Source organism: Dioscorea cayenensis, chromosome 5 (genome assembly GCF_009730915.1).
Source record: "Dioscorea cayenensis subsp. rotundata cultivar TDr96_F1 chromosome 5, TDr96_F1_v2_PseudoChromosome.rev07_lg8_w22 25.fasta, whole genome shotgun sequence".
NCBI lineage: Eukaryota > Viridiplantae > Streptophyta > Magnoliopsida > Dioscoreales > Dioscoreaceae > Dioscorea > Dioscorea cayenensis.
Genome location: NC_052475.1, coordinates 26398457 through 26421949, shown reverse-complemented (window position 1 = coordinate 26421949; position 23493 = coordinate 26398457). Strand labels below are relative to the sequence as shown.

General features: G+C 35.3%; 5 protein-coding genes and 1 non-coding gene across 14 annotated transcripts; 3 read left to right on the top strand and 3 right to left on the bottom strand.

Moving 5' to 3' along the window:
* Positions 1 to 123: 123 nt before the first annotated feature.
* On the top strand, positions 124 to 196 carry TRNAK-UUU. The gene has a single exon. It is a non-coding gene; the product is annotated as a tRNA-Lys (tRNA).
* A 69-nt stretch (positions 197 to 265) lies between these two features.
* On the bottom strand, positions 266 to 1600 carry LOC120260187 (cyclin-dependent kinase G1-like). Its single transcript, XM_039267627.1, has 2 exons — positions 679 to 1600; positions 266 to 282 (listed from the first exon to the last, which is right to left on the bottom strand). The coding sequence occupies exons 1-2, from the start codon at positions 1598 to 1600 to the stop codon at positions 266 to 268; spliced, it is 939 nt and encodes a 312-aa protein (XP_039123561.1).
* A 732-nt stretch (positions 1601 to 2332) lies between these two features.
* On the top strand, positions 2333 to 6175 carry LOC120260307. 2 transcript variants are annotated; one of them, XM_039267737.1, is made up of 6 exons: positions 2333 to 2528; positions 3255 to 3495; positions 3597 to 3728; positions 4295 to 4693; positions 5617 to 5775; positions 5854 to 6175. In XM_039267737.1, exons 2-5 carry the CDS (start codon positions 3383 to 3385, stop codon positions 5753 to 5755), a joined length of 783 nt encoding a protein of 260 aa, XP_039123671.1. In that variant the 5' UTR covers positions 2333 to 2528; positions 3255 to 3382; the 3' UTR covers positions 5756 to 5775; positions 5854 to 6175. The 2 variants fall into 2 exon arrangements, with proteins under 2 accessions (XP_039123671.1, XP_039123670.1); XM_039267736.1 differs by having other exon boundaries at positions 5865 to 6172.
* A 198-nt stretch (positions 6176 to 6373) lies between these two features.
* On the bottom strand, positions 6374 to 9400 carry LOC120261446 (zinc finger BED domain-containing protein RICESLEEPER 2-like). Of its 5 annotated transcripts, none has more exons than XM_039269339.1 (4): positions 9127 to 9400; positions 6958 to 9020; positions 6803 to 6875; positions 6374 to 6716 (listed from the first exon to the last, which is right to left on the bottom strand). In XM_039269339.1, exons 2-3 carry the CDS (start codon positions 8957 to 8959, stop codon positions 6814 to 6816), a joined length of 2064 nt encoding a protein of 687 aa, XP_039125273.1. In that variant the 5' UTR covers positions 8960 to 9020; positions 9127 to 9400; the 3' UTR covers positions 6374 to 6716; positions 6803 to 6813. The 5 variants fall into 5 exon arrangements, with proteins under 5 accessions (XP_039125273.1, XP_039125275.1, XP_039125274.1 ...); XM_039269341.1 differs by having other exon boundaries at positions 6958 to 9003; XM_039269340.1 differs by having other exon boundaries at positions 6958 to 8965.
* Positions 9401 to 9786: 386 nt separating this feature from the next.
* LOC120259880 (UBX domain-containing protein 1-like) lies at positions 9787 to 12338 on the top strand. 3 transcript variants are annotated; one of them, XM_039267338.1, is made up of 10 exons: positions 9787 to 9900; positions 10064 to 10140; positions 10433 to 10512; positions 10846 to 10897; positions 10992 to 11059; positions 11148 to 11229; positions 11474 to 11578; positions 11655 to 11714; positions 11803 to 11922; positions 12013 to 12338. In XM_039267338.1, exons 1-10 carry the CDS (start codon positions 9807 to 9809, stop codon positions 12214 to 12216), a joined length of 942 nt encoding a protein of 313 aa, XP_039123272.1. In that variant the 5' UTR covers positions 9787 to 9806; the 3' UTR covers positions 12217 to 12338. The 3 variants fall into 3 exon arrangements, with proteins under 3 accessions (XP_039123272.1, XP_039123271.1, XP_039123273.1); XM_039267337.1 differs by having other exon boundaries at positions 10843 to 10897; positions 12013 to 12337; XM_039267339.1 differs by having other exon boundaries at positions 10843 to 10897; positions 12018 to 12183.
* Positions 12339 to 12539: 201 nt separating this feature from the next.
* LOC120259879 (ubiquitin carboxyl-terminal hydrolase 5) lies at positions 12540 to 23254 on the bottom strand. 2 transcript variants are annotated; one of them, XM_039267335.1, is made up of 13 exons: positions 23079 to 23254; positions 21884 to 22138; positions 21068 to 21212; positions 20461 to 20520; positions 20288 to 20383; positions 18820 to 19239; positions 18140 to 18280; positions 17890 to 18060; positions 15356 to 15613; positions 15110 to 15258; positions 14107 to 14688; positions 13336 to 13609; positions 12540 to 12916 (listed from the first exon to the last, which is right to left on the bottom strand). In XM_039267335.1, exons 1-13 carry the CDS (start codon positions 23204 to 23206, stop codon positions 12728 to 12730), a joined length of 2868 nt encoding a protein of 955 aa, XP_039123269.1. In that variant the 5' UTR covers positions 23207 to 23254; the 3' UTR covers positions 12540 to 12727. The 2 variants fall into 2 exon arrangements, with proteins under 2 accessions (XP_039123269.1, XP_039123270.1); XM_039267336.1 differs by having other exon boundaries at positions 12540 to 12910.
* Positions 23255 to 23493: the final 239 nt, after the last annotated feature.

The window sequence follows — 23493 nt, the reverse complement described above, 5'->3', positions numbered from 1 at the left end:
GTTTTGGATGATGTGGTTCTTACTTTTATATAATAATACACATTTTAATTTTTAAAATAACCAAGGCTTTTCTTGATTTTTGGTATATGATGGATTAAAGAGTGAGTATGCCATCTCTCAATAGCCGTCTTAGCTCAGCTGGTAGAGCGCATGGCTTTTAACCATGTGGTCGTGGGTTCGATTCCCACAGACGGCGATTTTTCTATCATGAAAAATCAAAATATATTTATTTATTTTTCAAAATAAACTATAAAATTTTATTATTTCAAGTTTTTAACATGCCTACATGCAAAAACAAGCTACTTATGAGTGTTACATCTCAAACATTAAACTTTAATTTGTTATGATACATGCTACAATTAAATGCTCAAGAAGATTTCTCAAAATATTTTTACACAAATTTAAGCAACAGGTTATAAATACAAAGATTTTAATATCATTAAAATCCTAATTTATTTATTTTCAAAGATACATAAAAAATTATATATATATATATATACATAGTCGATTTTTTTAATACTAATTACAAAAAAATTCATATTTTTCAAATAAAATTACTATTTATTCACTTCTTGAAAAAAAAAAATCAAAACACAAGCCTTTGGCCAATCAATGTCAAAAAAACCAATGAAAAAATTCCCAAGATTTTTCCAAAATTTTTTTTCCAAAGACTAGTACTAGTAGTAGAATGAGAAGATGAATGGTTTTTGAACCATGGATGCTTCAGAGCATCTTTTGCACTAATCCTCTTCTTCGGGTTCAAAGCCAACAACTTCCACAACAAATCAAACCCTTGCTCCGACAACCTCGTCGCCGGAACTTTCATCCTTAGCCCCTGCCATGACTCCAACTCCGGCGAACCCAACACGGAGGAAATCATTATAAGCTGATCACTCATTGTATTCCCATCAAATAAAGCTTCCTTCATCACCATCTCCGCCATAATACATCCCACCGACCAAACATCAATGGCCGCGGTATACTTCTTCTCTTCCAGTAAAATCTCCGGCGCTCGGTACCACCTACTTGCCACCGTCTGAGATAACAAATCATATTCAGTGCTCTCTTCTTGATACCGAGACTCAAATCGCTTGCTAAGCCCGAAGTCACATATCTTGAGCTTCAACTCCTCGCCGGCACCACCGGTCAAGAGGACATTATTCGGCTTCAAGTCACGGTGGACAATCTTATGAGAGTGAAGATAAGATACACCATTAAGCAACTGCAACATGAGCTTCTTCACTGTGATTTCGTCCAAGCACTCTTGTGACTCATCCAAGTGAGTCCAGAGATCCGTGACAGCATGGTCCATGACTAAGAAGACGGCATTGATGTCGGAGTCGATCATGGACGTTCTGTAACCGATGATGTTCGGGTGGTCACACGCTGACATGATGTTGATCTCGCGAAGAGAAGTCGGAGGGATGTAATATTCATCGTCTTCGCCGATGTCGAAGTCGACTCGTTTGATGGCGACGGTGTCGCCGGTTCTTTTTTCTTTGGCTTTGAAGACGCTGCCGTAAGCTCCGTCGCCGATCTTGTTCACTACTTCGAAGTCTTTGATTGTTGTTTTGGCTTCTTGGCTGTTTACACTGCCCATTGTTAGAGCTTCTAATTAAGTAATTGATTCCTTTTCTTTAGTAGTTTTTATTTTTGGTTTGAGCTCAATGGTGTGAAGGTTTAAGGGGGGTTTTGTATATATATATATTTATATATATTTATATAGTGAGGTGTGGGGAGTGTGTAAACTTTAAATTAGAGTAGGAATAGGAATTGAAGGATGGGTCGGAGTAGGGTTGTTTGTTTATTTTTAGAAGGAATTAGTTATAAGGTAATTTTAAATATAGGACCTTACCTTTTGTAATTTATAGATTTATTTTAAATTTTAATACAAGTAATTAAGAGGAGGATATTATGGAAGTTGAGAATATTTAATAAATATTAATTAATTTTAATTTTAATTTTAAGTTTAAGTTTAATATAATGGGATGTATAGCTTAGAGCATGTCTCCATATCTCTGGCTTACCTATTTAATAAAATTATTTTTTTTTAAAAAAGGAAACAATTCTTAAAATAAAACCGATCGATCATTCATAACCAAAAATATTTTAATAAAATATTTGCAAATAAGTTCTCCATATCTCTGGCTTACCTATTTAATAAATCATCATTATTAAAACAAGAAGATTTTTTTTTTTTCAAATAAATGGAAACAATTCTTAAAATAAAACCGGTCAAAAGACTCATAACCAAAAATATATTTTAATAAAACATTTGCAAATAGTTTTTAAAAAAAGGGGGTGTGTTTTTTCTCTATTCGCAGGGGCTCAATATACAGGCTTGAATACATCTCCGGTTATCTGATGACTCTCTTCTCTCGATCTAGGGTTTTTCTTTTTGGTCGAGGGGGTGAGGACGGGATATAGAGCGGATCGAGTCACCACTGGAGCGAAACGCAACATCGGGGACTGCTTCTATGGCGGCGCTGGTGATAATCTCCGGCTGATCCATTTTACCAACGAAAAAGGTTCGGTTTTGGTTCTAATCTTTGATTATTTTCGCGTTTTGTTGTTCTAGGTCTTCTTGCTTGCTTTAATTGTTCCTTTATTTGTTTGGAATTAGCGATTTTCACGATGTCTTTTTGTATCACTCTTGAATGATTATGCAGTTATTAATTTTATCCATGAATCGTCCTTTCAAGCTTTTGCCAAGATTTTCTACTTCTAAAAGAAGTTTTTTTTTTTTTTTAAAGCGCGTGTGTGTTTGTTTGGTATGCTGGTAATTAGATTTTGATGACCTCTTGTGGGTGTTCATGTGGTGGCTTATCATAGGATTGCTTTTGGTATTATATATGGGGTGGGTTTACACTTGCATTATTTCAATCTTTTGCATATGGTGTTGTTTGATATCTTATTTCTATGTTCTCGTGTTGAAAGTATTTAGATTGTGAGAATTGGAATGTGATTATTGATATGCAGTATTAGATCTCATATCTTAATAATCCTGGGCCCAAGTTGATGTGATCATGTTTTAATTTAAATTCTAAGTTCATTTAGTTATATTTTAAGGTCATTAGATTCAGTAAGATTTGAGTTGATCCTAACCAAAGAGTTAACTGAGTTTTTGATTTTTGATTTTTTTCTTCAATTTGCTGTTGGATCAGATTTGATAGACTACCTCATGCATACTATTCTTTAAAAATTATTATCATTTTATAGGTCTTTATTATTGATACGAGATTTTTATTATTCAGATTGGTGATTTTTGAGTGAAATTGGACTGAAGTCACACTGGAAGGCTGATCTCGCCAGTTCCATTTAGAGTTGCACTTCAATTAATACAGTCTTTCTCGTTAGATTATTTAAATAAGATACTCTGAAAATGACGAGAAGAGATGGGGTGGCAACACCAGCCGAAGAAGAAGATGAAAGTCACCTTAACCCCTTTCTCTTACACGTAAACAAAAAGCCCTCCTCTTCCAAGCTCCAATTCAGGTATATGCCTGCGAAAAAAATGTTCCTTGTTGTGCTTGAAGTTCTAATCCTAGACTTTATCAACTTCTGAAGTATTCTTTGATTGTTTTGAAAAAGTGAAGAAAGGAGATATCCAAGGTTCAATGGCATGAGAAATTGGGGTTAGGTGAGGTTGTGGAAAAGAAAGGGAGTATTTGGACATCTACTGGAATTGTTCGGGATGGCAAACTCTACTGTCACATTGAGGAAATATTGTATGTTGTAATGTACTTCTTACTCAATCCATCCATTAATATTGCATTTTTCAATACAATTTTGAGGACTTTCTCCTGTTTAGTTTTTCTTGTTGTTAACTCTTTGTTCTTGGAGGTTTTCTTTTATTTAATTTAACTGTAAATATTCTTGTATTCAAATTCCACAACTTTGACATGCTTTTACAAGGTTGTGCCATTAATGTATTGCTAGTTTTAACTTATTTTACACTGAGCTGATATGATGGTGACACCATTGTTTCTACAACTTTCACTTTACAATTCTTCTTGAAAAGAAAATATGTGAAATTAAATTAGGGATATATGTTTCTTTGGTAGTTTAACTCTTTCAAGAAGCACTCAGTGAAAGGAAAAGATGACTCAATGAGAGCAATGTCTACGGCTAGATTTGAGACAGTGAAAGCTTTGATAGTTCAACGAAGTAATATTATCTATATAAAATACAGAACAATGGTGGATACAGGTTTAACTAAAGATATCTTAAAAAAGTTTCACCTTGTACTTGAGATAACTTGATTTCAAATATGTGAAAAAAAAAATCATTGCAGGTTTTTGGCTGAAAGAGGGGGATTAATGCTATTAGATTCTGATGATGCAATTCTTAACATCAAAGAAATATATATGAAGATTGCAGAAGGAAGGCATAAGTGTTCCTGGGAGAGTTTTGAGGCTTATAGGCACTTGAAATTACTTGGTTATATTGTTGGGCGGCATTGTGTTCCATGGACTAATAAAGCCAACACAAGTTGCTGTAATTCTGATTCTTTCAACTGCACATCTGATGAGGATGTAGGATTTGTGGAAGCTGAGGAGAAAATGCCCATTATCCACCAGTTTAAAAATATGCAGATCCATGACATTATTCCAACTTTTGATGTTTATCTGCCTAATAGCAAGTTCAGAAAATCTTCTCCTGGAAAACCGAATTTTCTTCTTTGCCTACTAAGGTATTCTATTAATTTTCTTATAACAGTATGCTAGCTTCAATTACTTGCTTGCAAATTTCACAAGCTTCATGTTTTAACTATGCGGTCTTGGACTATGATTTTGAGTGAATTTTGCGGATAACTGTTTCAGACTATATGATGGCGCTAGCTCTTTAGATTGGTGCTGTTTTGTGACTATCATCATAATTACCCTCATTAGTAGTTAGAGCCATAATGAACTAAGTTCTTCTAAATAAATGTTTTCCTTGTAGCCAATGGCTAAAATGTTTCAGCTCTGTTACTATATATAAGCATAGACCAAGTCATTAAGTAAATATTGCCCAAGGCCAATGGCTGAACTGTTTTGTGTCTGTTATTGACTTGCTGTACTTATGCTCTCAAAGCTTGTGAATGGATTAGCAAATGGCTATTACCCTTGAATATTGAAGGAAACTCATCAAATTCATTCTTTATTACTTGATTAACACTAACATCTTTCTGTTCACACTCCATGATTTCTTTAATTTTACAGATTCTGAGATTTCTATTCATACACACTAGGCTACGTAACTCTTGAAGAATTGAAACATTTTTTGGCGGGATGGCTTAATCTTATGCATTTTCTCTTTAAGACCTTCCAATTTTATTGCTGCTTGATTTCATTTTAAAACATATTTTCTTTGCATTTGCTTGGCTTTCTTAACTATGCAGGTTCTTGGGAAATTTAGGATTTGTAGGAATAAAAAATTGCTGACCCAGGGGAGCAAAATCTAATTTGAATTATAGTTGGTTTAATAAACCGCTTTATCTTGCACTGCATGCTTCCTCAACTTTCATCAGTTTCATTTTTTTTCTGATCATAATTTTAAAAAGGTTGTTGACTTTTTTTTACCTTGCTTTGTTTCATTGATGTCTTTATGATTCCATTGATGATGCCTCTGCAGGGACAAGCCACCCTCAAGAACAGAATTAGAAAACCTTGAGAAGAGGTGCCTTGGTATTCCTTTAAAATTCTGTTTTGTTGATCATGGACGGGTCAGTTTCTTTTCCTACGACAGAGTTGTTCTTCCAAGTTTACCCTGATGAACACTACGGGAAATCCGGTAAACCCTTATGCATGCCATTTATATTATTTGTTTCAAAATGTTCACTTGTTTATAAACATCATTTAATATTTTCAGTTGTTTTTCAGCGGCATTGTAAACTATTTTTAGAGTATCCTCAGCTATTCAAAGATTAAGGGTGCCGAATTAACTTTGCAAAGAGCTCCATCTTAGCTATTGTTGTGCAATTGGATTTTAGTAACAAGTTATGGAGTCTTGATCAGCCCCAGCGTTGTACTTGTTACAAGGAAACATTCTTGTTTCAGCAATGCCAACTTTTCTTAGTATTGTTTTGACTTGAAAACTCCTTTTGATTGTTCTTAGTTATAAATCCAGATAAATATAGTTAATAAATATCCTTTTCAATCTATTTTTCAGTCATGTATTATAATAGATGATGATACTTTACAGGGTTTTGTTTGATTCTTTGGAATTAAATTCAAGAAACAGAGCTTCTCAAATGAAATTAAAATGAATTCACAACTTGAGTTTTAGTTAAATTGGTTGCAGCCCTTGATTTTATTACCTGTCGTAAAACAAACATTAACACCAACAAAACCGCAACCCAATGCATGACTCCTAAAAAAAAATCCAATGATACACACAATTTATCAACTTTATTATTTTGCGAAATTGGCCGTAATTAACACATTTTGACATTACACAAGGGAAGTGAGGTCAAAAACTATGACATCATATGCTGCACTGATGATAAGATGGGAGGGATGATTTATTGCTACTAAAATACATATAAATCCAAATTTTCCAAACTAAAAATACATAACTTACATTCAATCGAGAGGGTCCAAGCAGCATTGAAGAATTCCAGCTCAACAAGCAGGAACAATATTGTCAAAGTCTAGGTGGCTACCCAATTATAACTCTTCCTAAGAGCAAGGTGGTTCAGTGTTCTCACATTTCCTCCTCTCCAGCTCCTTGTTCTTCATTGCAGGAAAAAAATGTTAGGGCACGGCAAATTGCAGGGCAAAAGTTCAGATGGATTGTTGCAGAAACAAATGAACATTACCATTAAAGATATCATAGTTCGAGATTCGAAAGGTCATCTTCAAGGTCATTAATTGTCCCCATGCCAGTGGTTTCTACAAACATGAAAGTTACATCATTGAGTAAACTAATATAACACAACTTCTGTAGGATGAGAAATTAGTTTTGATTACTTACTTCCGGCACGCAGCCAATCTTGAGTACAAATAAGAGCCTCGGCCGTTTCACAACTCAATGAACTTCTAAAATCATTGAGAAATCTTCCTCCCGAGCTGAATACCAATTCTGAAGCAACAGTAGCAGCCGGAGTTGCTAACACATCTCGAGCTATTCGTGCTAGAGTTGGATATTTGGTCTCGCTCACCATCCACCAATTTAAAATATCAAAATCATTCTTCCGGGGAAAAATGCCATCTTCCAAGTATCTATCGAGTTCTGTCACGATCTGATAATTGGTTTGCTGACTGACATGCTGATCCCAATCTGATAGTGCATCAATATCATCCCTTGAGGTCCCAACCACATCTCTAGGAATACTATTTTGCTGGCTGATGTGTTGATCCCAGTCCAGAAGTGAATCGATATCTCTTGATGTTCCAACAGCTTCTCTAGCTATGCTTGTATGCATTTCCCGGGTAATAAGTTGAGAGTTTGATCTCATGTGATACTCACCAAAAAGAGCAAGCATTGCATTGTAAACTTCACCGACATACTTATGAGCTTCATTACCAAAAGCTTGTGTAAATCGATATTCGACATACTTCATTTTAAATTGTGGATCTAAGATGACCGGAATAGCCAAGTGAAGATAAGAGACCTTCCAATATTTGTCGAACCTCTTTTGCATGTCCCTTGCCATGGTGCCAATGAAGTGATCTTCATTTGAAACCTCTTGGTGTAAGATGGTCCTCACTTTCCACATCTCATGGAAGGACAAATTTGATGTAGGGGAATGGAATCCAGTAACCACCTTAATAGCATTGTAGAATGTCCTCAAAAGCTTACAAACAATCTCAGCTCTTCTCCAATCATCAATGGAAGGTGCAAACTTATAACCTGAATCAATGAGCGCCAAAGATGTAAACGCTTTTTTGAATTGAACTGCTCTCTCCAACATATAATAGGTTGAGTTCCACCGACTTGCCACATCCAAACATAGGCCTCTTGCATAGGATATTCCGACCTCACGAACTAATTCTTGGAACTTTTGCTTTCTTGATGGACAGCTTTTCAAATATTTGATACTTTCTCTTACATTATAAATGACGGCATGAATCTCTTTCAAACCATCTTGAACTATGAAGTTAAGAACATGAGCAGCACATCTCACATGAAACAGTTTTCCATTAAGCAGAAGCGAGTTTCTAAGCAAAAGGTTCTCCTTTAAATCAGTAACAAGTGCATCATTCATGGGGCCATCATCCAGTGTAATGTTTGAAATCCGACCATCAAGATTCCACTCTCTAACACCTTTCAAGATAACATTCGCCACCGCCATGGCATTCCGAGGAGATTCCACCATGGAGAACATGAGAACCCGCTTCTGTAGCTTCCACTCATCATCTATGAAGTGCGCTGTAAGAGAAAGATACTCCAACCCTTGCTTGGAGCTCCACATGTTGGAGGTAAGCGCAACCCGTTGACACGAAGAAATGAACTTCTCCCTCATGCTCTTCTTCTCCTTCTCAAACATGGCCAAGCAATCCTCTTTCACGACGCTCGGAGTTATCATCTTGAACATGGGATTAAGACTCGACAAGAAATCATTCAATCCCTCATGTTCCACAATGCTGAATGGATACTCATGCAAAACTACCATCCTAGCCAATTTGCTCCTACTAATCTCCTGATCAAAGGTCCAATCTTTCAAACTACTCGCCTTCCCAGCTGCCGGCCGAGCACACGGCAAAGACGGAGGCTTCTCATTCAACAAGATACGTCTAGGGCATTTCCTGAGGTGCCTTGCTAAGTGGCTTGTGCCACCATTACTGCCTGCCGTGAGCTGAGACTTGCAATGGTTGCAAATCGCAGCTTTGACTTTATTCCCAACATACACCTTCTTGAAATCATTCCAAACCCTAGACCTCGATTTCCTCGGCCGTTTGCTAGCAACCGGATCAACATCCTCAGACACACCTTCCTCCATTAGCTGCTCCACGACCTCATTCAAAGCCAACATCCCTAACTAAAGATCAACAACCAATACCCGAGAAAAAAAACCATCTACAAAACTCAAATCACTAGCGAGATAATAAAAAATCAGGAAAACAACATCAAGAACAAGAGAATTCTCCAAATGACATTCAAAATCAAAATCCAGAATCAATTGAGAGGCATGGATCTCACCTTTGAGCACGATTAGGGTTCGCCGTTAGGTGATTGGATGGTGGAGAAGAGATCCGATGGAGATCCAGAGGGAGAAACCGGAGCGATCCGGCGCCGGCCAAGCTCAAAGCTGCTCCTTTTTCGATCTTCGGGAAAAGGGCCTTTTGGTGCACGATAGGAACAAAGGGATTGAGAGATCTATCATCTGGACCGTTAGTTTTCAGAATCAACGGTCAGGATGAAGCTTTGTCTAACTAAGCCAAGAGGCCTCAGGCCCGGTCTTGCACTTGAGAATATTTTTATTATCAGATTTTGTATGGGTATTAATGCAAAACTGTGCATTTTTTTCAATATATATATATCTCTATATTAATACTGTTTTATTATTACAAGTGGTTGTTTTTGTTTGACTATTACTGTATTACATGAATAATTTAACAAAATATAAAAATGTCAAAACATTATAAGAAAACATTGCTTGTTAATTGATTTTTAATTAAAAACTCTAAAAACATTTGTCAAATTGTTGTACTTTAAACCTTTAATTAAGACAAGAAAGGTATGAGTGTGAGTAACTTCTCCAAAAGACATATGAACTTTTCTTCTGGTCCATCTTTGATTCTCTTGCCATAAATATTATATATAAATATATATATATATATATATATATGTACTGGTTATCTTGTTTTCTGTGAATAACAATGGCAGTCCCAGAGGTGAACAAAGAAATGCTAACAGAGCTTGAATCCATGGGGTTTCCAACAGCCCATGCAATAAGAGGACTTCATTTTTCAGGTTAATTTATTCATTGATAAATCAAAGTTTAATATATATATATATAATCCTTTCTGTTTTGTGAAGAATTGCATTGAATAATTTGAATGTGATGGTGGCCATTCATTCTTTGTTTTTTCGGTAATTTCTCATTTGTGATTCTTAATAATGTTTATTGATTCAGGTAATGCAAGTATTGAGGGAGCTATAGATTGGATTGCAGAACATGAAAATGATCCTGATATTGATCAAATGCTTTTGGTAAGTGATTTTCTGTTTTTTTCTGATTTCATATAATTGCAGTTTTTTTCAGTGTCATTGGATGTAATACCTTAAAACTTCTTTGTTTCAGACTCACTCTGTAACTTAAAATACAGAACATGAATTCTCAATCAGAGCTCACAATTGTAGAGAAATCTAACAGAAATGAGTTGAAGATAAATTATTTTCTTGTATTTGGTTTAAGCTTCAGTGTTTTCATTCTCGCAGTTTCGATCGTAATAACTGTGTTTCAGCTACTTATTTCTTGTACATATGTAAACACTCTTAATAGGTTCCTATCAATATTGAGATTGAATCAGGAAAACCACCTTTTGCTTTGGAGTATGTGAAGATTAAAGCACAAGAACTAAGGTTTGATTTAGTTTTTTATCGATGTTGTTTTGCTATACATTGAATTATTTTTTCATTGTCTTGTTTAATTTTCTGATACCTCTAAGAAAAGGACAAGATAATACTACCTGAATGCAGGCTCTTCTGAAGCTACATCAATAAGAAAGTATTTGAAATTTCATCTTTTCCTTAATCAACCTTATTCATTCAGTTAATTGATTTTTATAAAATCAAAGAATAGAATGACTATTGCATTCGACACTCGAATTTTGAAGTTAGTTTTCTTGGTCTATGCATATGAATTTTTCTTGAGTTCATAACTAAGTTATTCATAGATTTCCTTTATAACAGCAGACAAAAACTGAAAGCTGAGGAAGAGAAGAGAATGGAGAAAGAAAGAGAGAAGGTAGAAGTCATAATTCTCTCTCAGTATTGTTTGTTCAGGAAATGTATATACATCAAGAATTTCATAAAGTTCATATGCTGATAATTTTTCACAGGAGAGAAGACGTGCCGGTAAAGAACAACTTCAAGCCAAGAAAATTCTGGAGGAAAACGAAAGGAAACGGTTTGTTCTAATCCTATTTGATCCAATATCATCGATAAATCACTATATCGAACATGTGATTAAGAACTGCAACCTGCTCTGCCTTTAGAGCTTCAGCATGGAGGAAAGCAGAACAAGAGGAAGTGAAACAAGCAAGAGAAAGAATCCTTAAGCGTCTCGAGGATGATAAGGTTTCGACTTTACGTTCTTAAATTTTCTTAAAGAAAAACAGTTTTCTTTCAGTCATTGTTCTTCGATTAGTTATCAGTTATCATGCTTGTTGTTTCTTTGGATATTCTTATCCTAAAAAAGAGCAGAAATTAATCATCTTTTAGTATTATAAATAAGAACTGGAAGTGCTACTGTTTTTACTGAAGAACTGGACATATTGTAGTGAAATTACATTTAAACATAGTCGAAAAATTCAAATTGCAGGCAGAGAGACGACGAAATCTTGGATTGCCATCTGAAGACCATTCATCCAAAAAAATCACCAAACATTTGCAGAAGCAGCAGAACACAAAGATTTCTGATGAACATGTAATGCCTTGATACAAATATAAGATTTAGCAAAATAGCAAGTCATGATTTGTTTTTAGTTTCTTTCAATATGCAGAATTCAACAACGGTTGATAATCTACAAGAATGTCTTCGATCTCTCAAACAAAATCACTTGGTAAACAAAAAAGTCTGAAATTTCTACTTAAACACTTTAGACGAAAAGAAATTTTGATCAATATATTTGATTTGATTTGATTTGGTAGGATGAGGATGCTAGAGTGAAGAGAGCATTCCAAACACTACTAACATACATAGCAAATGTTGCGAAGAACCCGGAAAATGAGAAGTTCAGGAAAATCAGATTAAGCAACCCGGCTTTTATGGTACCGAAGAAAATCAAATCATCGGCTTTAATTTTCTATGTTAGTGAATGTTAATTAACATTTTGATTTAATTACAAATGAAATTTGCAGGATAGAGTTGGGAGTATGTTTGGAGGGATTGAGTTTCTAAAGCTGTGTGGATTTGAGAAGCTCAAACAAAATGGAATTGAGTACTTGTACATTCCAAGGGATAAGGTGGATCACAGAATTCTCAGAAATGCAGCTTTGGAGCTGAATTCTGCACTAAATAATCCTTATTTTGGAATGTTTAGCAGAAAGAAAGATGATTATTGATAATTTTATATTGATGATGAAATACTAAAAAAGATAACAAAATAAAAAATAAAAATAAATACCCGCATGGCTGTCAACTGTCCAAGTGAGTAAAAACATAAGCATATACGCCCAAAGAATACTAAAGATAAATAAAAGAACACTAATCTTCAGTCATAAATTGTTCTTTTAAATTCAGCTTGAATTGACACTTAAAACTAAAGATAAATAGCCAAAACAATAATTCAAATGTAAACAATTCCATATGACCAAACAAAGACTACCCAAAAGGAAATCAACCATTACGAACCCTCAAAATTATATGCAGTAAAAAGGCACAAGAATTCATCATTTTAAACTCGGTAATTGAATTGAAACTTGAGCTTTTAAGTCAACAATGGTAAACATCAGGATAACATGAAAAGTTTTGTCTATCAAAATAAGCACCTATGCCAACTTCCTATTACAATACAACTTAAAGCTTTCATCAGATTGAATCTAAATATCTGCGCACCTAAGAAGCCCAGAGAGTTTATCTTCGACTTGGATTGGGATTGTGAGTTGCATAAGAGTGAGCTCCATTGCTTGTAGCGGCACCTTCTCCCTTTACTCTTCGGTAGAAGAGCACATAAGCAGCATTTGACTTCACTTCATCCTCATTGATAGCAGAAATGTGGCTGTCATCAAAGTTATACCATCTGTTCTCGTCTAGTAGCTGCATCTAGAAAAGCATAGAAAATTAATCATCACAATGTATATTCTCTTTGATAACCAAGAAAATGAAGCATATGTAAATGAATTCATTTTGGCATATCAAACTTGAACAATAAAAAGAATTGGCTTTATACTAGCACGGTTGAGAGGAAATAACAGAAGATAAGAATGAAAACTATTTCCTTGTGTTAAATTAGCTCGCAAAGGTAAGACTGGTAAGCTAAATCTTTCTCTATTTATCTTTTTCCTCCATTCCCATCTTAATCTAAATGCAACGAAAAGTATTATATCCACAGCATAAGGCTACGTTATTGTGACTACATTACATAACCTGGTAACACACAATAATATAAAAGGAAAGAAGAACATGAAACAAAAATTACTGACATATTTAAAGAAGATACATTGAAGAAATCAGTAACTCACTTTGATGTGTGCAGTATAGTGTCCACTGGCCATGTTGCCATAATGGTTGCTCAAGGCATAAAGCTCATAAAGTTGACGCTGTGAGCTGTTCTTGTTGGCAACATAATTTGTCAAGTCAAAATCATGAATGGGAAAGTTGACAAAAGTTTCTAGTTTATGCTTTGTAGACCGACTGAAAGAAAACCGTTTCAAATGGATAACAAGCACTTCAGGAAGCCTCCATAGGTCCAACTTCTTGCTTGCTTGTCTTTGTTCCTTGCATCTCGGACAATACCTTCACGAGAAGTGTATTCATAAACTCAATAGGACTAAATAAGAACAGCAAAGAGAACATGAAGTTCAACAGCAAAAAATTTTCATGCAACAAATAATTGAGTATTGATTGGTCAAATGAAATGCAAAACAAACAGTACATCTCAATAAATCTGAAATTTGACATTAAAAGACGAAATTGTTAGAATTAGAATAATGGTTGAAATTTGCCACGGAGCAGCAAACTTTTAAAAATGGAATTTGAAACAAACCAATTTCTCAAGGGAATTATCTGACCATTGTTTGTTAATGTAGTGTCTATCTTGCACTTAACTACACAAGCTATGGCTCATAAAACATAAAGAAGCCGTGAGAAAACAACAATAGTAACTCTTATTTCATCATCACATGTATTGAATACCCCAAAGAACCAAATGGAATACTTAAAAGGAGAGTCCTGTTATGATTTTAATGGAATGCATACATAGTCATCTACAATAAGAAGGTAAAGAAACTGACCACATATCTTCCGGTACCAATGGTTCTTCCCTTAAGAAAGCATCAAGACATGCATACAATGAGAGGGGTTCACCACGGGATCTCTTGGGTGCAGGAGTGTGCTTAAAAACTTCTGGGAGGTTCTCCATATATTTAGTATTATATCTCTCAAGATCATTCTGTGACCAGTTGATAAAGAGTAAAAATGATGATGACAAGGGCAGCTCCATGGTTTTCTCTTCATCTATCGACAAATCAATGCACGCATTATCCTCATCATCCACTTGAAGAAAGAGTTTGAAGCCTGTGGTTTTACCATCACAACTTTCTTTATCATTAACATTATTCTCAGAAGAATCCTTGCATACTTCCCTTGTATTAATAGCTTGACCAGTATGTGTTACTGTAAAATTACTGGAGTTTGAGAGACCAGAGGCTTGTAGATCTTCACTTTGTTGCATGGGAGTGAGCATTTTATGAACTATTGCTTGAACAATGTCATTGAGATCGCCTCTTGTCGTAATTTCTTCCTGTGATATGGAAGACATGAGAGGTATTCCAAAAGGTTTCCAAAGCATTGAGTTGTTTGAATTGCCAGGTGCCCTGAAAAGAGTCAAATGATTAGCATACTTGGTATGAATAAAATAATAATAATAATAATAATAAATAAATAAATAAATAAATAAATAAAAGAAACCAGTCCAATATAGTTCATGCAAAATTCTGAAAAGGTCAAGCTGAAAATGCTCAAGACTAGACATTGTAACATTAAACATTAATGAGTTCAGAGAAAAAACAAATAATACAATTAACAAAACAAATCAGCAAATCAACAATACATTTCTTAAAAGTTCAAACATTCAAAATCAAATTTCTTGTGGACTTGAACATATCCCACAAGGCAGTTAAACAACCATGTACGAACATCTGACATTCATTAAAATGCATAGCCTCACCATTTGCATCATCACAATAATCAAAGTGAAAGATTCCAACATAATGCCATGAATCTGAAAGCACATACAATTCTCCTTGACGATGAACAAGTTGAAGAAAAACAGTGCTCCTCGCCAAGTTAGGGAGCTTGTAGGCTGCTAGATGATCATCATCTTTGATAGTGGATAGGAGGACTAAAGGATCATCCAAGAACTGATGAACCCTGTGACCACGAATCTATGAAAGCCACAGCAACTTAAAGTCAACAGAGAAGTACAAACATCAGAAAGTAAGAATGCTTCATATGACTTTTCCTCATAGTCTTTGAACAAACCTCAGCAAGTACAAGCTTCTCCCAACTTTTCAAAGAACAAGCATTGCTCAGAGCCTGGATTAGGTCCTTACACCTACCCTGCTTGGGCACGCTCACAGTGCATGGTGTTGGCAGTGCACTCCCGTCACTGGTGAAGATTGTAACTGTGATGTTACGGGAAGACGCAGATTGTATAGGCAATGAAAGATACATAAATGGATCAAAAGTCACTGAGACTTTGCCACACACAGGACAAACCAGAGTAGACTTGTATTGGCCCTGTCAAATTTGCATTACTCAGACACTTAAATGATGTTCGAGCGGTTCTTTCATCAGCAGAGGACATCGAATATCTAGTTCCCAGCAGCAGAAAAGAAATTGAAAAATCAATTGCAATGGTATGAGGAAACTGATTTCCTTCTCAGTAAGTACAAGTACTGGAAGACGCAGGCTTTAGCAGTTTGAATAGTTTGTTAATTAAGCGGTACTATACATTGGAGACAGAATATTGAGATACTTTAATTAATACAAAAAAAAAAGGGCTACGAGCGCACTTTTGGTTCCTCAACTATACTGAATCTTCATTTTGGGTCCAGGAAAGAAAATGGGTATTCTGGTTCAGTGATTAAAAATTTTAAATAAATTATTGAATAGGAATTTTAACTGTTCAGTTTTTCAATAGTTTATGGTTCAGGGATCAAATTGAACTTTTGTCAGGTTCAGGAACTCAGGTGAACACAGAGGTATAATTCAGGGACTAAAAGTGCACTTTCACACAAAACAGGAAGAGGAAAAGAAAAAAAAAAAATAGTTTGTTATTCAACAGTACAAGCAACTTTACTCATGTAGATACAAATATAATGAGTGATCAAGGAGCATTTGGCCTGCCTCAAGGCATTGGAAAGGACACAGGCAATCTACAAGCTCATGCACCAGAAGTTGATAAAAAAGACAAAGGAAAGAAATACAATATTAGTTTAAGGATACTTAGAGTTATACAACTATGTTAAGCAGGCTTGTCCAACTTTTCACAATCTACTTCTGCCAAAAATGCATTCAAAATGGAGATTAGATCAAGATGGAGTAAGAAATTGGCAAAAATCAAACACCTAAGTGTATGTCTATGTTAAACCACTTTACTATACATATACTTTCGTCAAGCATGAGAGATTCCAACGTGCCAAATCAGATAAAGTGGAGGTAAGTTGATGACAATAGAAGAAGATCCTTAAACAGGTCAAAGGGCAGACAGCTTCCATGGAAGAAATACAACATAATTAATAGTAAATAACTGTTAGCATGATAGGTCAATAACCGACAAGGCTCAACAGCATCAATTGAAGTATTAAGCTTCAATTCACATGCAGCCAGTTCCTTATGTTAAATACAAGCCAAAGATATTAACCCAGATCCAATTCAACCAAAAAGCTAACGCTTATAAGATGAGAGACCCAGACTCAAATTCAAATCCATATTTACTTGCTTAACCAATGTGGGACTATTAGGTACTCTAATACTTATATACAAGCAGTTCATCTAATATTTTCAGCTAACCAAGGTCGAATTTGTCAGTCTATCCAACATTAATTAATTCTAAATTCAACCTGAGTACTTAGTTCATTGATAACGACATCACTGTTCATGGATAAATCAATTCAAGAACAAAAACTGTGTATGAGTACTCTTAGCTTCTTTCCACATCTTTCCCATGTTAACTTGTAACACAGATCTAGCATGCTAAAGATTTCATCTTGACTAAATATCAGACGTGCCACACTACAAATGACATCAGTGTCTCACAAAAGACACCCTTTGAGCTCAAAATGCATGCTTCTCACCAGAAGAAATTCAGAGTTTTGTTTCCTATTGACTTTGACAATAACCTACAGGATTGTAAAATCACAAGGGGGGAAAAAGGAAGACGTCCCTACAGTAAAAAGGAAAACAAAAATTTATGTGTTTGCTATCATTCAGCCGTCCTTGTTAGGTTAAAAAAAATTCATGTGAAATTTGCAAAAAGCTCTAGTTTTCATAGAGAAAAAAACACTTGCTATTAGTCTCTCATGCAATATATATATATTAGTAGTAGTAGTATTATTTAAAATATAAAAAATAAAAAATAACAGAGATGAGGAACTTCCAAAAGAATAATCAAGGCATTAGGCATGATCTCCATCTGCCACCAAACAAATAGATATTACTATCAGAAAAACAACGAGATAAACAGATTCCTCGAATGCAAACTATGTGACCACATTACTTTCTCAGATTATGACTAATTTTCTTATACATCACATACAAAACACCTGGAAAGCAATATATCCCAAAACAAATCATGGAAGATGAGGAACCCTATAGCTCAAAGCCAAATAAGCTTAACAAGTAGAAGGACCTATACATGTTATTCAGAGCACTACCAGTTATAAGACTTCATCTGATTTCAATCAAGATTGAGAAGCAAAGCATGTTATTTTTTTCAAACAAGATCATTGGATTCATAGGCAATAATAAATATTACTCCACTGTAACATAATTGAACCATGTGCGAAGCTTACCTGGCATACGTCAACAATAATTGAATCATTTCGTGCAATGTGGTTTGCCCAATATTCATCTGCAACTTCTTCATCTGATCGACCATCAGCATCTTTAGACTTAATGTAAGGTTTATGCTTTACACGATTCAGATCCTCATGAAGGCCATCTAACAAAAATGCCAGAAGCTCCTGAAGAGACAAAAATTACCTAGATTAAAAGAGCCCAGTTGTAAAATATAAGTAACAATAACAGGAGAGAAAAGAAAACCTGAGAGTCATGCTGATTATATCCACTAAATTGAGGAGCAAAACGAGCAAGTTTTGTTTTAAATGGCCGTGGAGAGACTGGAGTGCGGCCAGGAGCCCAAAGCTTCCTAAGTAACTCCCCAAATGCTAAAGCAAGCTCACCCTAAATAAATACAACTTCCTTCAGCATACAATACATGAAATAGGAAGGCCTTGGTTTTAACCTGTTAGTCTGGTGGTTTGGCAAAAGAATAGCATTTTCAAGGTATTTTGAAATGCTCACAGTACCAAGGTGGAAGGATATTAATGCCAGATTTCAAAATCAAGAAAATCTATCAGGTCAATATAGAATGAGAAATCTAAAATCAACATATAAATTGGTGCCAGAATCTGCATAAGAGTTTCACTGATCCTGCAAGTACGGTGTATGACTTTAAGTATTTATAATGTCGAGCCACACAAGAATGGCTGAGTATAATTAATAGCATGTGGCTAAAGGTTCATCAAGCATGCAAACATTGAAATGTATGTCAATTGTAAGGTCAACAGGTCAACAGTGTATCAGCATCTAACTACATTGTGAAGATGTATAATCATCTTTTACTAATAAAGAATGCTATGAGATCAGCAAAAAATAGTTTGTTTAAATAAGCTAGTGGTTGAATAAGCCATTTCTATATGAATAGATATCAAGTTACTTACAACCATGCCCAATGGGTTTTGCCAATTTATTTCCTGATGGTAATCTTCACGGAAGTATCTAGCAAACTCTGGTGTATGGACAAGGCACTGTATTGCACTATTCATGAAGCAGGTATTTCCGAGATTCAGCAGCCCAGTCAGACCAACAGAAGTCCCTCTTGTATTGATGCTATTTGTTCCTTGTACATTATCCAAGTCACTGCTGGGGGAAGCCAGAATTTGGCTCTGTGAGAATTCTGAACTGCAGCTTCTGGAGGCATTCTTGCTCGTTGACAAACCTTCAACAACTGACAAACTCGACTTACATGGCTCAGCAACAACAGAAGCAGGGTCCTTCTCAATGGATCCATTTTCTTGCGCAGGACTTGAACCACCACCAAATGTGTTACCATTCCCATTTCCCATGATCTCTACTAAAATCTGGTCAGAAAAAGACAATTAGTCCATAATACCAAATTACGGAGGCTTCTCGTGGTTGGGCTTTTTGAATATCTAGAAGTTATAAGAGATCAATAAACTTTGAAATCATATAGCAGCATGATTTAGTTATGAATGTGTTTAGGGAGCTCACTTCATGACACTTGTCACTTTGAGCTCTGTAAGGAAAAGCATTTAATTGGATAGAAAGCTTGATGACATTCCAGAAGAACATATAAACAAGTCTAAGCATGCCTCCTAAGTTTCTACAACTGATAACCCCAACTGTCCAGTCATATAACTGATTGCAATTCAAGCTGTGCATTAGTTGTGTCATCATCCAGCGCAACCAAAAGCATGGCTCAAGTCACCACCCAAAAATGCACCAAACATCAATGAGGATCCTGTTTCTAGGAGAGCTTAACCACCATATTGCCACAGTAATATCACATCGGACTTTAAGATAAGCGATTCATCCAGTTTAAACTTATCAATGCCTTCACATATTTGAAGGTAGCTAGTCATGAAGTGAGATAACTTCTACTATATCATTTCTCCCAACCATACTCTGATGCACGGTGCTAAAAATTTATGGCATCAAGATATAATCAAAAGTTGACCAAATTTCTTGCAAAAAGTGTAATGCAAAATATGTTCTGTCAGTTACGTGCACACACACACCGATCACTTAGAAATTTCTCATAATTTCTCAGATTTTCATGAACTATTCTCCATTAAATCTAAGTGAACCATGTTCATCTATTTGACAGTCAGCAATTAAAATAAAAAATAGAATAAATTCTTGCATCAATTACACATAAATAACAACAGATAGCTAGAGCCCGAATAATGCTGATATCCTGGAATAACCTCAGAAATTCTAAAAGTTTCAGAGAAATTGTGCATTGATTCATAGTGGTACATCTCCGATTGAGTAATTGCATCCTGGATTTATTAGGATATCCCTTTTTAATATTTCGGTGAAGTTTACGAATAAAATAAATAACTCATCTTGGTATTAAGGAAAGAGCTTAAAGGAGCAAAAACACACATCCTGATCCATCTGTATATTTGCATCATCAAGGGTCTTTTCCATGTCATCCATCAAAGCATGCTTCTGGCAACCATAGTAGTCCCAAATACAGACCTACAAATGCCAGAAGATTGATAATACAGATGACCATCCAAGTAAGATGCTGTAAAAAAATGAAGATCAAGCCTTACTTGATCCATGATCAAATCAAATACTTCACAGGCTTTCCTGTGAAGTTCTCTAACTTTTTCCTGAAAGAATGATGCAACATCATCAGGTCATTGTATACAGAAGTTCTTAATGATAACAAATATATATAACACATAGGTACCAAACCAATAAAATAAAACAAAGGCCAGTAAGAACCTAAGCATGTATGTGTCTCAACTAGGAAAACAAACCCAAAAACCATAATAGAGCAACTTGCACAGTTGATTAGAACATCTGACAATGAATACCTTAGCTACATAAAATGGATTGTTTAAATTTTAAAAAGAGTCTTTAGTTATTCTTCTTTTATGTAAATTGACTCAAAAATGAAAAGATTGTTTACCGCTTTAGCGACTCTTATAAACAATACCAACCCTTAATGAACTTAGATGCACCATTCATCAGAAGTTCATTACAATAACAACTGTTTATTCAGAGTATTCTATATTATCCAACTAATAATCTATTTTGTTCCCTGAGTTTCTCATTTTTACAGCAATTACTAAAACCTTCCATTAGTTGTCTCATACAAATATAAAGATATTCGAAAGCATCTTAGAACCATGGGGAAAACAACTGATGACACACCTTTTTGCTTATTCTAACCATTGCTCGTTCGCCTTTTGGATTCAAAAGCAACTGAAGACGTAAAGGATAAACTTCTATTGCTAGATCAGTCTGAGACAAACCAGAACTAATCGCTTTTCGTGGCAACATAGGACCTCCACCATACCTGAAACACAGTAAACATTTAAATTATCAGTGAAAAGGAATGCTTGACAATGTGAGTATACCTTCAACTGTTCACTGAGGTGGCCTTTTTCTACTACTATGCTTTCATGAACACAATAGCAACAACAACAATGATATTTTGGTGTCAATTTGTGTGTATCAACTATAAAAAACATAAAGAAAACTAGTTGAAGTTAACAAAATCTTTTCTTCATTTCATTCTTTACGCCACATTCATTATCAACACCGCTGATGCCTTCTTAATTCACTGCTTTTCTGCCAACAATAATTTACACTCACTAATTTGCAAATGAAAAATACTTTTTTTTCTCTCTCTACCTAAAAGGAAAAAAATTGAGGAGAACAACAAAATGTCGATCAGAAGCAGAAATTACCACATCTTAATCAACCATTCGGTCATCATTAATAAATTTTTCAGACGCACAATAAGACAACTATAAAATAGTGAATCATTCACGAAAAGGACCAGAAAGAACAAAAAAATAAATAAAATAAAATTCTCCTTAAATATGCAGATTGTGGAAAGCCCTTTGAGGTTTTGGAGCTGCAAATAAGGCCCACATGAAAGAAACACAAGAGATAATAAACATAAACAGAAAACACAAAGAATACTAAATTAGTTATCAGAAGTGCATTCAGAAATGTACTCACCATCCATATAACTTCTCCCAAACTTCTTCTGGGAGTAATATATAATCACGGCCTTCTACTAAAGTGTCATGAAGCTCCATTTCCACATTTGATACTTCTGATGCAGCATCATAAATTAGCTCAGAATTATCAATAGGTGGAGGTCGCCTAGGGCTACTTGCTGATTCATAATAATGTGAACCATATGAACTCGTCACATGGTTTGCATTGCTTGTCATATCATGGTTAACATAATCGAGCCAATGTTGCCACCATCTGAGAGTAGCCAATTGAAAATTAGTCTGACAAGCATAATCACACTTAACAACAAACCTACTCAACAGTAAAAATGCAAAAAGGAAGACTCAAATGATTAAAAACCCAAGGAATAAAATTATCTAAGTTAAATCTAATTTAGAAAATGCCAAATGATTTTCATCAATGTGAACATAAATGGAGCTTAGAAGATCTCAAGCAATATTTGCATTCATTTTCTTCCCAAATGACTACTTGTTAGATGGTAGCTATATGCAGATAACCACGTGCTCCTCGATACACCGCAAGGAACTATAGAGGTTTGCATCTTTCTGGATAGCCTGAGTTATGAGATAGCAATCATATCTCACCAAAGCAGATAGGGAAGTCTTGCATAAATCTCAGTGGTGAGGAAAAAGGTAAGTAATTTTTCTTCTAAGGAGCTTTCTCATAAGTTGACTTTAATAAGGGACCTGAACATCATACTTCGCATGAGGAACAAAAGGTCACATTTTACAAACAGCTTAAATTTCATTTCCATTACTTCGATTCAGAAACTTATAAAACCATTTAACAACTATTTTCAGCAACCGAAACGGGAATTTCCTGACAGAGACTTGAATCGATTTCTAATTTAAAAGCATACAAAACACTAAAACAACATCTTCTTGCAACACAAAAAAAACGCTCTCAGCTCCCGAAGTCTCCACGCACTCTCCTTCTTCAGCACACCGAACATCACCAATGCCTCAAATCAACATCGCCCATCGTTTTTATTGCACAATTTACAGAACCAAACTAAGAAACCGAACCACATCAAGAAGACAAACTAAAAGGAAGAACTTTTACCAATACAAAAGTCTACAAACCATATAATCTTCACAGAAATCGGTCCTAAACTCAAATCTAGAACTAGAAAACTGAAAAAGGATCTAATCGAAAGAGAGGGGGAGAGAGAGACCTGTAATTTATGAGATAGAATGTGTCGCCCTCCTTGGAGTTGGCCTCGGCAGCGACGGTGATGTCCCTGATCAGCAGCCTCTCCTCTTCCCGGCTCAACTCCGGCTGCGCACACTCCACCACCTCCATCTCTTCCCTCCCTTCGATCTCCAACGATCCCAAGCCCTTCTCTCTATCTCTCCCACTCTCTCTCTCTCTCTCTCTGGCCTGAGGTTTTAATGCGGACCCCAAAATTTAGGGTTCATTTGCATTTGTATCCTAGAAAACTTCGAATTTTCATTTATACAGAAAAGAAAAAAAAATAATTACCAAACCAGGGGCTTTTTTAGAAATAGATGAATTTTGTTTTGCATATATCCCCATGTTGGAGGGAGTTATATATAATAGTGTATTTTTTTATATGTAGGGGTATTTGT